The following is a 13,720-nucleotide window of genomic DNA, read 5'->3' as shown; positions in this document are numbered from 1 at the left end:
AAGCACGTGAGATACCATTATATTACTTTATTTATACACACACATACACAACTATTATAATTTGAGTTACAAAGTTGACCAATTTTTTTTTTTGCATTTACACCGATTTATATTACAATATAATAATACAGTAGTAATGGCAGACTACGTCGTGACAATATAATCATTCGATTTCGAATAGGTAGGGGTTTTATGATTAGATATTAAATATTATCTAGATAACCTATACTGTTTACAATTATGTGATGTAACTATGTGATCACTTTGTCGTTGAAATTACGTATCAGTTCGTATTATCGGCAGCCGTCATCGCGTATAGTGCGTACGCCATACAACAAGATAATCTAGTAAGTTGTGGTATCAAACGAATAAAATGTGTAAGAATGGTTTTTTAGTGTTATTGTTAAGCATAAATATCATTCAACATAAATGTGTGCACTGTGCAGTAATCAATTCACTTTGCCCACATGAATCCGGGCGGCGCGGCGTACACTTTTCCCGGGCAATCTCGTACAATGCCCGGCCAATGTATGAAAAAATTGAGTATTAAAATTTAAAACGGTCATTCTTACATTGCCCAAAATGTTCGGGCATTGTACACAGTGCCCGGACATTGTATAACAATGCCCAGGTTTCCTACTTTGCCGTAACATCTACATTCATAATAATATACCTACATATAATATTATGTTATAATTTATAAAAGTTTATTTAACGAAGCCAATATTATTTTCTGCGCATAATCAAATTTGTTTTTTAAAACCATTGAATATTCTTATAAACTATTTCGTTACATAAATTATATTCTAATTGATGATGATTACATACAAAAATATTTAAATATTTTTCAATTTACTACACACATAGGCTTTTACTGCATTAAGTGATTTAAAATAATTATAAAAGTTACCCCACTAACTCACTTACAGGGTAAAAGGTATATAAAAGTTGGGGGGGGGGAGATTTTGTGTGTTACAACCCCCACAGGTTTTTTTTTGCTCTGTCAACGCAGTCAATGCAGTCTACAATTCACGTGAAACCTGCCTATGAGTTAAACCACCTAAACCATTTTCAATTACTGTCCTGCACACCAATCGATAAGTTTGTGCACACATTTTTTTAGTACCTTTAAGCATTTTTCTCAAATTATCATACCCCTATAATGGTTATGATCGTTGTGAATTATAAATATAAATTGATAGTCAAAAACGGATTAATGAAATGTAAATTTATAATGAATTAAAATAATATTTTTTACACTGCATAGTATCCCCTTACTACCCGATAAATTGTTTTATTCAGTTATATCATAAAATCGGACTTACTTTTTCAAACATTTTACTTTCGTTATAATACGGCACGAAGTTCGTGCACAACCACTTAGAAGCGATTTTTGATGCCATTTGTTGTGCAACTGCATTACCGGTGCCTTCCAAAGCCATAACTGTAATGTACTGTAGCGGAGCCCATGCGTTAGGATCATCCCATTGTTGTTTGGTTTTCTTGAAACTAGTCGGTATACCCCCAGGAGTCCCCAGTATTTCTGTTTTGTTTAAATAGTCAATTACCCTTGATACAATGTATTCTGTATTATTTTTTGCATAACATCCAGTCCACAATGGTGATATATTTGTAGGATGGAAATAATTGCGTTTTTTATTATTAATTATGTCAAAGTCTAGCCAAGCACCGACTTTCTCATCCCATAAAACAGCGGTTACTGCTTCTTCCCATTCTAAAGAAACATTTTCATATATCGATGCCTTGATGGTGTTATTCATCTCCCTGTAGAAATCACTCAATATTTTGGCATTCCAATAAATTAACGCGTTTAACTCTACCGGGACGATAGACCTAGTTTTTGTATCTGACAGGTTTCCTGCAATCATACAATGACATAATTTATTGTGCGCAACGTTTTTGACCACATCATAACCTAAGGGCTAAGACAATACCTGTTATCCGATAAATTGAAACTTTATCTCACTCCCCTTACCCATTTTATTATGATATACACGTAAAATATATTTACATATTTAATACATCGCCCGTTTACCATTGAGTTCAAATATTACATTTTTTAATGTAAATTAGATAAAAAATAAAAATAAAAACAATAGGTAACAAAATTAGATCATTTTCCAACCAATGTGGGGATTATGAAAATCATATATTATCTTGATCAGAAATTAAGAACCTAATTATATTTTATTCATTGAGACGTCGTATATATAATAGACATAAATGTCTTAGTATTTACGATATTTCTTTATGTTGTTGAAATATTAATTACTTTAATGTAGTATTGTAGTTTTGTGCGTACCTACTAACCGATACTTTAAGCTTTGTTTTAACTTATAAAACATTCGTAAAATAATAACGTGATTTTCTTATATTAGCAAAACAAATTAATCATGAAAATATGTACTGATGTTAAAAAAATAATGCCTGAACCAGCTAGGACATTAAGCACCAAATCGTAATTCGTAAATTAGTAACACCCACTACAGTCACTACCCTGCAGTATTATATAACTCGTATTGTATATTAATCTACCTATGATACGACTACAATATTCTATGCATACCTAATATATAGTAATATCTATTATATATCAATAGAAAATAATCATTAATCTATAAAATTTACTAGCCGTGTATAAGACTAAATATCTCGAGCTTATGTCTTTTTCCCCCGAGCTTTAACATAAATCATAATAAGATTTACACTGTATGTACACACTTACCGCTATATAAAGCTTGAATTTTTTTACTCGTTAAGTTAAGTTAATCTAAGAAAACGAAAGTAAATTTAAGCTAAAAAACAACTAATATATTTTTTATAACTTAGTTAATTAAAAAATGATTGGATAAAAAAAATTTACTTAGTTGAAATTAATTTAACTCAAAATGTAATAATGATTAGGACCCATATAATATGAGGCATAGCCGCAAAAGGCATAACCACATAGATTTTATTCTACTGCGGGAACCTAACTATAATTAATGTATTGTTATATACTACCTACACATTTTCCGGCACACTCGTGGTATAGGTAGGTAGCAAAAAGCAAAATATGATTATAGGTTATAAAATAAAAGTGTATTTTGTAAAATAATATTAATGATAGTAAGAAATAAAAACCATATATATAGGTACCTACATAATATTCGCTTGAGCTATAGATACAAGGAAACATGTCTGGTAGAGTTATAAGTACAGATAAGTAAGTATAACGCTGAGCCCAAATCTATTGTTTTAAAATAAATGGCGTTTTTATTTTATTTTGTTGTTACTATTACAGTAACAGAGAAAACTTTTTTTACCGATTATTAAGCAAACGCAGAAAGCACAATTCATTGTGAACGATTTTAAGTGTCGTTGGAAATATATATAATAAATACAAAAACTAGTAAGTTATTTACCTTCATTTGTTCCATTTAATATGAACCAACGGCTCGAAAAATCCCAGCCAGATTCCGCAGCGGCCTTTATCTCGGAGTACAAATTTTCTTTTTCAACATTGGTTGTAAGGTTTTCTGCTAGCGTAATGTCTTCCCTGATATAATACAAAACATGTTTTGAAATTATTTAAAATTTCAAATGCAGATATTAAGTAATAACCCAAGGTAAATATGTATGATTTATGGGCAAATACGTAATTACCTAATATAAACATGCACGCGTGCTATAGACAAATTAAATAAATTTGAAATTATAACAAAACGTGAATTATAAATTTCACCCATGCTAGTATTCAGTCAGAAATAATCAGTAACATAAATTAATATTTATAAGCCCATAAATTAAATTTGGATAACTTCTATGAAATACAAAACTGAATTTACCTGAATGATTCGGGCCTTGGTCCTGTTGTATAATCCTTATAAACTGCTAGTGTGTAGTTTTTTCCATTTTTATTTATTGTCACGTTGTGCTTTGTTATCCAATATTGGAACTCAATTTCCAGTACATTGATGTTATCATTTAAAAATTGCCTATCATTTGTCGCATCTACGTAACTTTTCATCATAGGTATTATCATGGGAGGTTGAGATCGTTTGCTGTAGTAAATCCTCCCCCCATTGGGAATGTGCCCAAATGTTTTAATCATCGAGATGTAATTATCTATCATCCCTTTTGCCGTAACATTCATTTCGCATATTAACAATCCTCTAATTATCCAGAAAGAATCCCAATAGTAAATTTCGCGAAACCTACCACCCGGTATCACAAAAGGATTTGGGACATTAATTATAGAATAGTTATTGGGATTTAAACGTACTTCATCTTTGATTGTTCTACCTAGTTCTTTCCATTTAAAATTTATTTCATACGCCCAATTACTTAAATTTGTATCGGTAATGCTTTTAAGAAATATTGGTTCAGATTTCCAATCTGCAGGAACCCAATCTTTTAATTCCGAACCTACATCTTCAAAACATCGTGCTATAAAATTTTTCAATGTATCTTTGGTTGGTTTATTTAACCACTCTTCACTTTCGGTAAAATTTGTAATTATTTCAGCAGGACATTTAGCTCTCATATCGACAAAAGTCTTGGAGTCTTCGTATATTTCTGACATCTGTACGGTATGTAAAAATGTTCCGTTACAGTAAATTTGACTGGAACAAACATATTATAAAAATATAACTCATGAAATTAAATTCAACTGTTTTTGATTAATCTACTACTATTCATTTTTAAAGGTTAAGTTTTAAGGTATCAAATATAAACTATAAATACAACTTACAAGTACACATTTTATTAAAGATTTTATCAGATATTTGATTTTTCAATTTAATAGATGTGAAATTATATACAAAATCCTTGCATAAAAGTAAGGATAATTATTAAGATATCTAATTAACTGAAACCACGATTTTTTTCTCGATATATTTTGCTCAGATTAAAGCTTATCTATTTGATGTTTGACATAAACTTAGTAGGTACCTCTAAACAATTTTTTATTTCAATTATTTGATATAAACATCAGTATAGCATTGTGCAAATTAGGTATCCAAAATTATGTTTCTAAACAGTTAATTAATTAATAAAGAGAAAATAGATTTTGAGGATAAAAATTTATGTTAAATGTAGTTCTGAGATTATAAAATAAATGTTCTTAACTTATAAAGTTATATATTAATTTAAAAAAATATTAGTATGGTCATATTATACACGCGTTTAGATTAATTGATAATGTCGTATTTTCCAAAACCCATTTATTGCTGAATTTTAAATTTCTTCTCATAAATCATAAAGTTTAAAAATAAAACTAATAAATCTATTTAATTTTACATTTTAGTTTTTTTATGTTGGTAATTACCTCAAATAATAATATAAAGAGGAATATTATACATATAGTATAAAAACTTTCAAAAAGAAAAGTGTATTTTGCTTTAAAAAAAAAAAAGCAATGGTATATGACATAATATGATATATTTATATTATAGATAGATAGGTAGTATATAATATATATATAATATATAAATACTACCTACTATCTATAATCGCACATGATTATAACGAAAAAAGTAAAATGTAAAATCGTAATTTATGCTATCATCATTCACCACAATAATGATAATGACAGGTCATAAAATACTTGTATGTTGTACAATTTTATTATTATTCTATAATGTACACACTCCGTGACCTCGAGGAATGGCCCTATATAACATTGGAACTTGGAAGTAATTTTTTTTATATAAAATTACTCATTACCTATTAATAAATTTTAATCATTGAGCTTAATGAATGATAATGCACATTTTAAATTTTAAATTATGTTTTAAATATTAAACAAGTTATATACCTAAGTACGAGTAAAATTTATTCGTTCGCACTCATATTTTGATATGAGCGTCTAAAGATTAAATTATAAAGAAATTCGTCAATATTTCAAAAAAAAATTTAATTATTTTGTTATTATAATTAATGTATACAAACTTAATTTGTGTACGTAACGCATTAAAATTGAATACCGATTTTCTCATAATTGAAACCCAAAATCTAACCAAAACATGAAAACAATTTTCATTTTTAGACATTAAATTTAAAATTATGACAAAACTGGATTTTTAAATGAAGAATTAATTATTATTTATTGTAATTCAAAAATAATAATCGTAAGGACTTGAACATTTTACGTAGGTATATCATTTCACTTTAGGTATACAATGGAATTAAAAAAATCATTAGATTGATTTTAAGCTAACTGTTACTTATTTATTCATTACTACTAATTTAATACTATTTTAGTAAACCTTCTTAGAGTTCAAAATAATTATTCCTTCACATTTCGGATTGTTTTTTGATTATCATTATATTATTTTCTATATAATTAAAATCGAATAAATTATTTATTTTAAATTTCATTAGGTAATAACCGTTCATTTCATAATTAATATAGGTATTAAAATATCTTAGAATTAAAATAATACACATTTTTATTCATTTATCTGTATACAATTATTATAAATTATAATAAACGTGTTTTTTTACTAGACTGCCTGCAAACCCATTAAATATAAAAATATGTATACCAAATAACGTTTTAAAAAAAATTTGCGTCCGCTGTGGAAAAAAAATGTTAGTCTTTGATTTGGCCAATTTTAATTCTGTAAAAATCTTAAGGTTAACTGACATTAACTTCTAGAACTTAATCGAGTTTTTAACTGTAAGTTTCTGCCTTAGATAATATAGTTAAGTAAAATTGTATAAAATTTGCACATATTATTTATTACGATATTCGTTGACCGACTTTATAGGAACGCCTTAAATAAAATACAATACCTTTCATAGAAAACACATAACGATGTATTGCTGTAATATAATTTTAATTGGTATACTGTAAAATATATATAATATAAATATATACACATGAATGTCAATTAGTTATTTATGCTTAATTTTTTTTGTAAGGATTAATGCTGGATTGCATGAACAATGACTAAACATTTATTGAATCAATAGTGGGATAATTTTTACTTAAACATGAATTAGCGGTCCGTGATTGATAGGTTAAATTTTATTGAACGATTAAATGAATCAAAATTTCATGCAACCCAGCATAAGACTTTTTACCGTAGAAAATAAAATGTGCCTACCTATATTAAAACATAAGGAAGTATTTTAAGGAAATTTTAAAATATGTTGTGTTAATAACCTTAGCTATAATCGTATTCTGAAACTTTTGTCAAAGTTAATATATTATTTTATGTTTATATGTACTTCCCGGGATGTACAATTACTATTCTACATTTAAGTACCTATGATTATTATTATTTTTTTTCTAGATTACCTATGGAGAAAAATTATTTTTTAATTTCACAAGCCTTAAAACCAGAATTATTCTTAAAAAATGTATTCAAAAGACAATTATATGATATATATTATATTAAGTTATATCCATAGATAACCTAGCTCTATAAATGATAAATATTTATAATTTTTACATTTAAACATGTGATATCTTTACTATCATAGAATATAATTTAAGACAGGTTTTATTCCACAAAAAAAAAAAATTTTAAAATGTATTTTACAAAACTTCAAATACATTTATTAAATTTTATATGTATATCAAATTAATTTGTTTTAAGTAAACTGTAATTATTTATATCACTAACTAGATAATTCAAGTATTATTTAAATTAACAATATTATTAATATGTCCCGATGAACAAACCGGGTGTGTCCTGGCAAAAAAAATATAATTTTCATTTCTAACAAGTGTCATTTAAATTGTAAAAAAAAACAAATACAAAAACAATTGATAAAAACAAAAAATTATTTTGGCCTCTTACCATCGATATGTGAATTGCCATTTGTACCAAATGAACGCAATTAACGGAATTAAAATATAACAAAAATATGATTTAAGATCTAGTTTACCTGTCACAAGCGGTAGTCCAAGACCATGGGACATATTCAGAATAAATCAGTGTTCCAAAAGTGAAAAAGACTTGGAATATTATAAAATATTTGTTGTCCATCATCTTGTTGCAGCGTGTGTAAGTACCGTTTTGCTTTTGGTTTACTGCGTTGACAAATGTTCCGTGAAACTGTCAGCTATCCACAACGTCGTGGGACGCTTTATATGATACATTGATAGGTACCCCACTATTAGAGTAACTTGAGGAATTTGGTGGGACAATTTTATTTTGTGTCACTCTAACCAAAGATTAGATTTACTATAGGTATCTGTAGTATAACGTCATATCTGAGCTAAATTTTTAATATTATATTATACTTACGTATTTGATAATATAGGTACCAGAGGTGACTGTATAACAAAAAAAAACAATGTAATTTATGTGGTATCTCCGTTAAAAAACATTTTACCTATTATTTTAAGTATTTATATGTAGAGTTATTGACCGAACGTGCTTATCCAATTTTTTTTCGTATGATTGTAAATTTATTCAAATTCTTATTTTGAGAATTTTTTTTCAAATACTAACGATTTTTATATCATTTATAAAATGTTTCTTATGGCGGTAAAAGCTTCTTTTTTTACAAATGAAAGCCACAATTTTACTCTGAATGATTGTTAAGCAAATAATTTAAAAAAAATACATATACATTTAATTTAAAATATATAAGTAGACACTAGATGGACAGTAATACCTACTATAATTTATAAGTAGGTATATTATAATCAAAGATTCATACGTATTAACTACTATAGTACCTATACATAAAATACGAGAGACTTTAACGTAGTTACCTAATCAGCCCCTTTATTTCGATTACCGTCTTCCTGGGAAGTTAAAATAATAAGTTAGCCCACACAAACACCCTTCGTTTCAAAATTATTCAAACCACCTTTATTGTCAACCTTTACATTTTGAAATGTAATATATCTGTATAACTTAAAATATTTAAAAAAAAAAATGCGAATGACAAAATATGAAAAAATCTTTTTAGGTTTCTAAACATACGTTTAGAACAACTTATATCCCCGTGACCCCGTCCGACCGTTATTTACTAGTATGTACTTATGTACTATGTAGTTACAATTGTTGATATTAAGATATTTATTGATTTGTATAAGTGTTTGATATAATATGTAGACTCATACTATCCAATTTACATTATCGTAAAAATATTATTAAGAAACGTGGTAGGTATATTATTTCGAGGTTTTAATTTTTATAAAAATATATAATAGTAAAATATTTTAAATAAATATAATGCGATTTTAATGTGTTTTTTAACAATATAGCAAATGTACCTAATATAATTTATAAATTATAATTGAGAGATTTTGGTTTAAATATGCATGTCGACTTTCATGTGATAGTTGAGTGTTACGTAATTAAATAAGTAAGTCCATATAGTCAATATCAGGATAGTCACTAACTAATTTCTATACGGCGGTCCGTTTTGAAACTTACCAAACCTCACACGGTCCAAAAACACGTTTAAATACCCAATGACTTTTCACACATTAACAATTAATAACATTCCTACTAAGTTGTAATATAACGTACTTTGGAAATTCTTAGATTTCGTTTTTATTTTTAACATACGATAACGCAGTGGCACAATCGTCTAACGTTACTATAACGTACCTATTCAGTCAACTTCTCGGAATTATTTTTTGCAACTATAGGCTTTCAACGCAATGCAATGCTCGGTGAAGGAGACACGTATATAATATACATATTACCATACTCAAAATATCGGATAATATTTTTATTTGTCATTTTATTAAAAAAATGTACCTATTGTAAGAACTATATATTATATATATTTTATAATTACGCAGCCATTAGGGTCCGTAAAAAATGTGTCTGAGATCCCCATGCGGACAGTGGTCTGCCAGTCGGTATATTAGCCAATCTGCAAGCTCTATATTATAGAATTTATCTATAAATATTAAATTTATTCACAATGATCATAATTCATTGGGCATATCCATTTTCGATCAAAATCGTACCATTCTCTTTTCGGCCGCTACAAAAAGTTTCATATTTATAGAAAATAATTAAAAATATAATTCGTACTTATAAACATTTTTATTTTTGTCATGTTACATATACACATAGGTATACATGTACCTACGTCCTAAACGGCAGTTCTCGTCACAAACATACTCGATGACCATCGTCTATCGATTAAATAATTAATGACATCATTATATATATATATATATATATATATATGTTTTTTTTATTTGTATATTACATATTTTATATACAACTTTTATTTTTATTACTTTACTATAAAAGTAAACTTACCATAATAAGTAATATTAAACTTTTTGGTTTGTTCGAAAAATGAATCTTCTGAAAATAGAAGGGTATGATTTTGGGCACGCTAGATCACCAAGTCGATCTATTGGGCCGTCCAATTATGAATAGACAACTACTACAACGACATCTGATATTTTAACCGACTATAGTTTAAGAACTTAGATGTAGGGCATTAACCACTTATACTAGCAGTGGCGTAGCCAGGATTATGAAATGGGTGGGGGGGGGGAACAAATAAAAATATCGATTTCAGTTATTTTGTTGTAATTTATTATATTAATTCAACTTATACTAAAATATAGTAACAATTTAAAATATCCAGACTGACAAACCGTCTCCACTCAGAATCGTTTTTCGTATACAATGATATAGCATTGAATTCAAATTTAATACAATCCATTATACAGTGACCCACTTGTAACCTACTGTCGCAGAGTGACATCCACTTACCCAATTTTTTTTTTATGTTTATTTATTATGAAGATTGTAGATACCTTTGAAATATTGTTTTAATATTTTGAACAAAATTATAAAATGTAACGAATAATATACCAATTTAATTTATGTAAAATACCTTAAAATATTCTGCTACTAATAGGCATCACTTGCGTCTTTATTTTTAAATTAGGCGCAAAATGTATTATTTTCAATAACAACGAGAGGTCTTAAGGGGGCTGCAGCTCACGTAATATTTTTCATACGTTGATAATTTTTCATACAAAAATAGTATTATAATAATATGGTAATGATTTTTACACACACTTAAAGATGTATACTTAATGTACCTACTTAGTAGTATCAGTTTTTAATAGATATATAGGTACACATAAAAAAATTTTAATTACTATAATATACACAGTGATGTTTTAATTTTTATGTGAGATATGACTTATGATATTTTTTAAATATTTATGTTTTACATGCTTATAACTTGCTTAGTTAATTACTTCAAAAATCCCTTTAGAAAATACAGATGATAATTTACTCCCCTATGTGGTTGATAACTAATCAATTTATTCTAATATAACAGTAATATAAAAGCTAACCATACCACATTCGAACTTACAAGTTTCTGGAGAGCATCTAAGAACCGAAACCTTTAGTGGAACCATTATATTTTTCACAATCCGAATTCATTTACATAAACAATAACTTTCTGGTTCTATTATGATTTTATTGGTTTTAAGAAATACCTGAAAATTTTCATTAAATTTAGTTTTATTTAATCAAATTTAGCTCCATATATAATCACGTCATACTACCGACAGTGATTATTTTTATCTATAAATTATTTTGTGTTGCAATTCTGCACTCGTAACATAAAGAACGTAGGTACAAAAAACAATAATGTGTTTTTCCAACGAGTCATTTAGAAATACTTTCAAATAATTAGTTATTTAGGTGATAATTTGTTTTGCACAAAATACGGGCTTATCAATAAAATGCATTATCGAATGATTTCAGTTTAGTCTAAACTACATCCTTGGAAAGTATCTACATAGAAATAGGCGGAAGTAATGGGTATTACCAAAACGTCCAAAACTACGAAAACAATTATTATAATGTAAAATTACATTAATTTGAAATACTGAAGTAAACAATTGATCTAGATTATAGAGATGCATATTTTTTTTTTTACAAACATTAAAATGTGGACAAAATTATATCTAAACATATACCTAACAATGATTGTTTGTATTAAATGAGTTATCAGGGATTTCTGGCATAATTTGTCATAGTTTATACTTTCGCATAATATAATATTATAATATTTAACATATTTAGGTATATATCCAATGAAACCTCGGTATAATAATAAATTATAATATACTAATTTAAGATAGTAACACATTAATACCTATGAGGTACCCACCGGCCACCAAATCAGATTCAAATGTGTTGTTCGATTATTTCATCGTATATGGTTTTTACAGGGTGATTTGATAGAGAAAGCTATCAAAAACTTGTCCAATTACATCAAAAAGACTCACGGCTGCCTATATTTTAGGCCATAATCCTAGAAAACGGTGCATAGATACGTGTATCTTTTGACCAACAGAATAACTGTTGTACTTGGTTCACCAACATAACTGTAGGGTGAAAAAAAAACAAAATCTGCAGACACCTGCAGATCTATGTAGATCAGAAAGTCACATATAGAGACTGGCAGACGTATTTCGACATACCTCCTACCTAATGGTGGACGTTGGTGGGCGTTAATAAATTCTACTGATGAAAAATACAATATTTATTGGCAGATGTTACAATATTATTATTTACGTTGTATTAAATATCGCTTGACAGAAAGGCGTTTGTGACATTATCACTATCTTAAGTCTGTGAACCATAAGATTCTTGTGCGTGCGAGATACCTAGGTATATATTACATTGGCGACATTCTAAAGTAATTCTATCAATTTATCAGGCACGCAAAGAACATAATAATATGACATAAATATATATACATATATATAACATTAATAATCTCAGAAGCTCGACGCTAAAACTGGCAATGCCGGTAAGTTATTACGCATTTTAACATGACCATAATATATATTTTAAAATTATATTAATATTTTGTTCGGAATTTCGTCGTACTTCCCTATTTACGTACAAAACCTACTTGAATATTAATACATTTTTTAATAATCGCACGTTATCAATTTATACTAAAACCCGAAAAAATATTTCGGCATTCGAGTGTAAAACCTTGTACCTAATCAATACAAACATAGGTACACATTATAATATGAACGTTTAATTAAATCAACAAAATGAATAAAAAAATTCATCATAAATATTATTACTATATTTACTAGGTACCTACGTGTCTATAGATTTTATTAACTTAGAGAAGCATCCCTCATTATTCATTTATATTAAAACTATTAAATAACTCAATAAATTATCCTTATTTACTGGAACGATTACATTTTCGAATTAATACCAAATCTACCAGAAATCAAGAAAGTTTTTTAATCAATAATGTTTCTATAACACACTTAAAATCATTGCCTACAAATATACTAATGTCTATAGGAAACACTATGGATATTAATATTTTAGTTAATAATTAATTTTGGCTGTATAATAAAATTATTATATACCTCATAATATGTTCTTTATTATATATTTGAATGTGAATTTATATTATTCGTACCTACCTAATTCTATTGTATCTGTGTCACTAGTCACTACACAATTTTAAATATATATATACAAAACAAATGGAGTTTTTTCCGTCAATAAAGATATAATAATAATAATAATAAAAATAATAAGTAGGGCAGTGAAGTTGTTGCATTTGCATATTTTTTTGTAAATGCTTATATTTATTGCTGAGTGAGCTTCAAATATGTTTCGTTAAACTCTTAATTTAAACAAAAAATAAATTATACTGCAATATATGAAATTTTAGTGATTTTTTTAACTTTACTGCAATTTTTAACTATTTT

The 13,720-nt window shown here is 27.3% G+C and overlaps 1 protein-coding gene across 1 annotated transcript; it reads right to left on the bottom strand.

Moving 5' to 3' along the window:
• Nucleotides 1-788: 788 nt before the first annotated feature.
• LOC100574398 (trehalase-like) lies at nt 789-5,053 on the bottom strand. Its single transcript, XM_029486518.1, has 3 exons — nt 3,849-5,053; nt 3,426-3,559; nt 789-1,879 (listed from the first exon to the last, which is right to left on the bottom strand). Exons 1-3 carry the CDS (start codon nt 4,583-4,585, stop codon nt 1,308-1,310), a joined length of 1,443 nt encoding a protein of 480 aa, XP_029342378.1. The 5' UTR covers nt 4,586-5,053; the 3' UTR covers nt 789-1,307.
• Nucleotides 5,054-13,720: the final 8,667 nt, after the last annotated feature.

Source organism: Acyrthosiphon pisum, chromosome X (genome assembly GCF_005508785.2).
Source record: "Acyrthosiphon pisum isolate AL4f chromosome X, pea_aphid_22Mar2018_4r6ur, whole genome shotgun sequence".
Classification (NCBI taxonomy): domain Eukaryota; kingdom Metazoa; phylum Arthropoda; class Insecta; order Hemiptera; family Aphididae; genus Acyrthosiphon; species Acyrthosiphon pisum.
The sequence above is the reverse complement of the archived record's forward strand: the minus strand, read 5'-3'. Positions and strand labels throughout refer to the sequence as shown.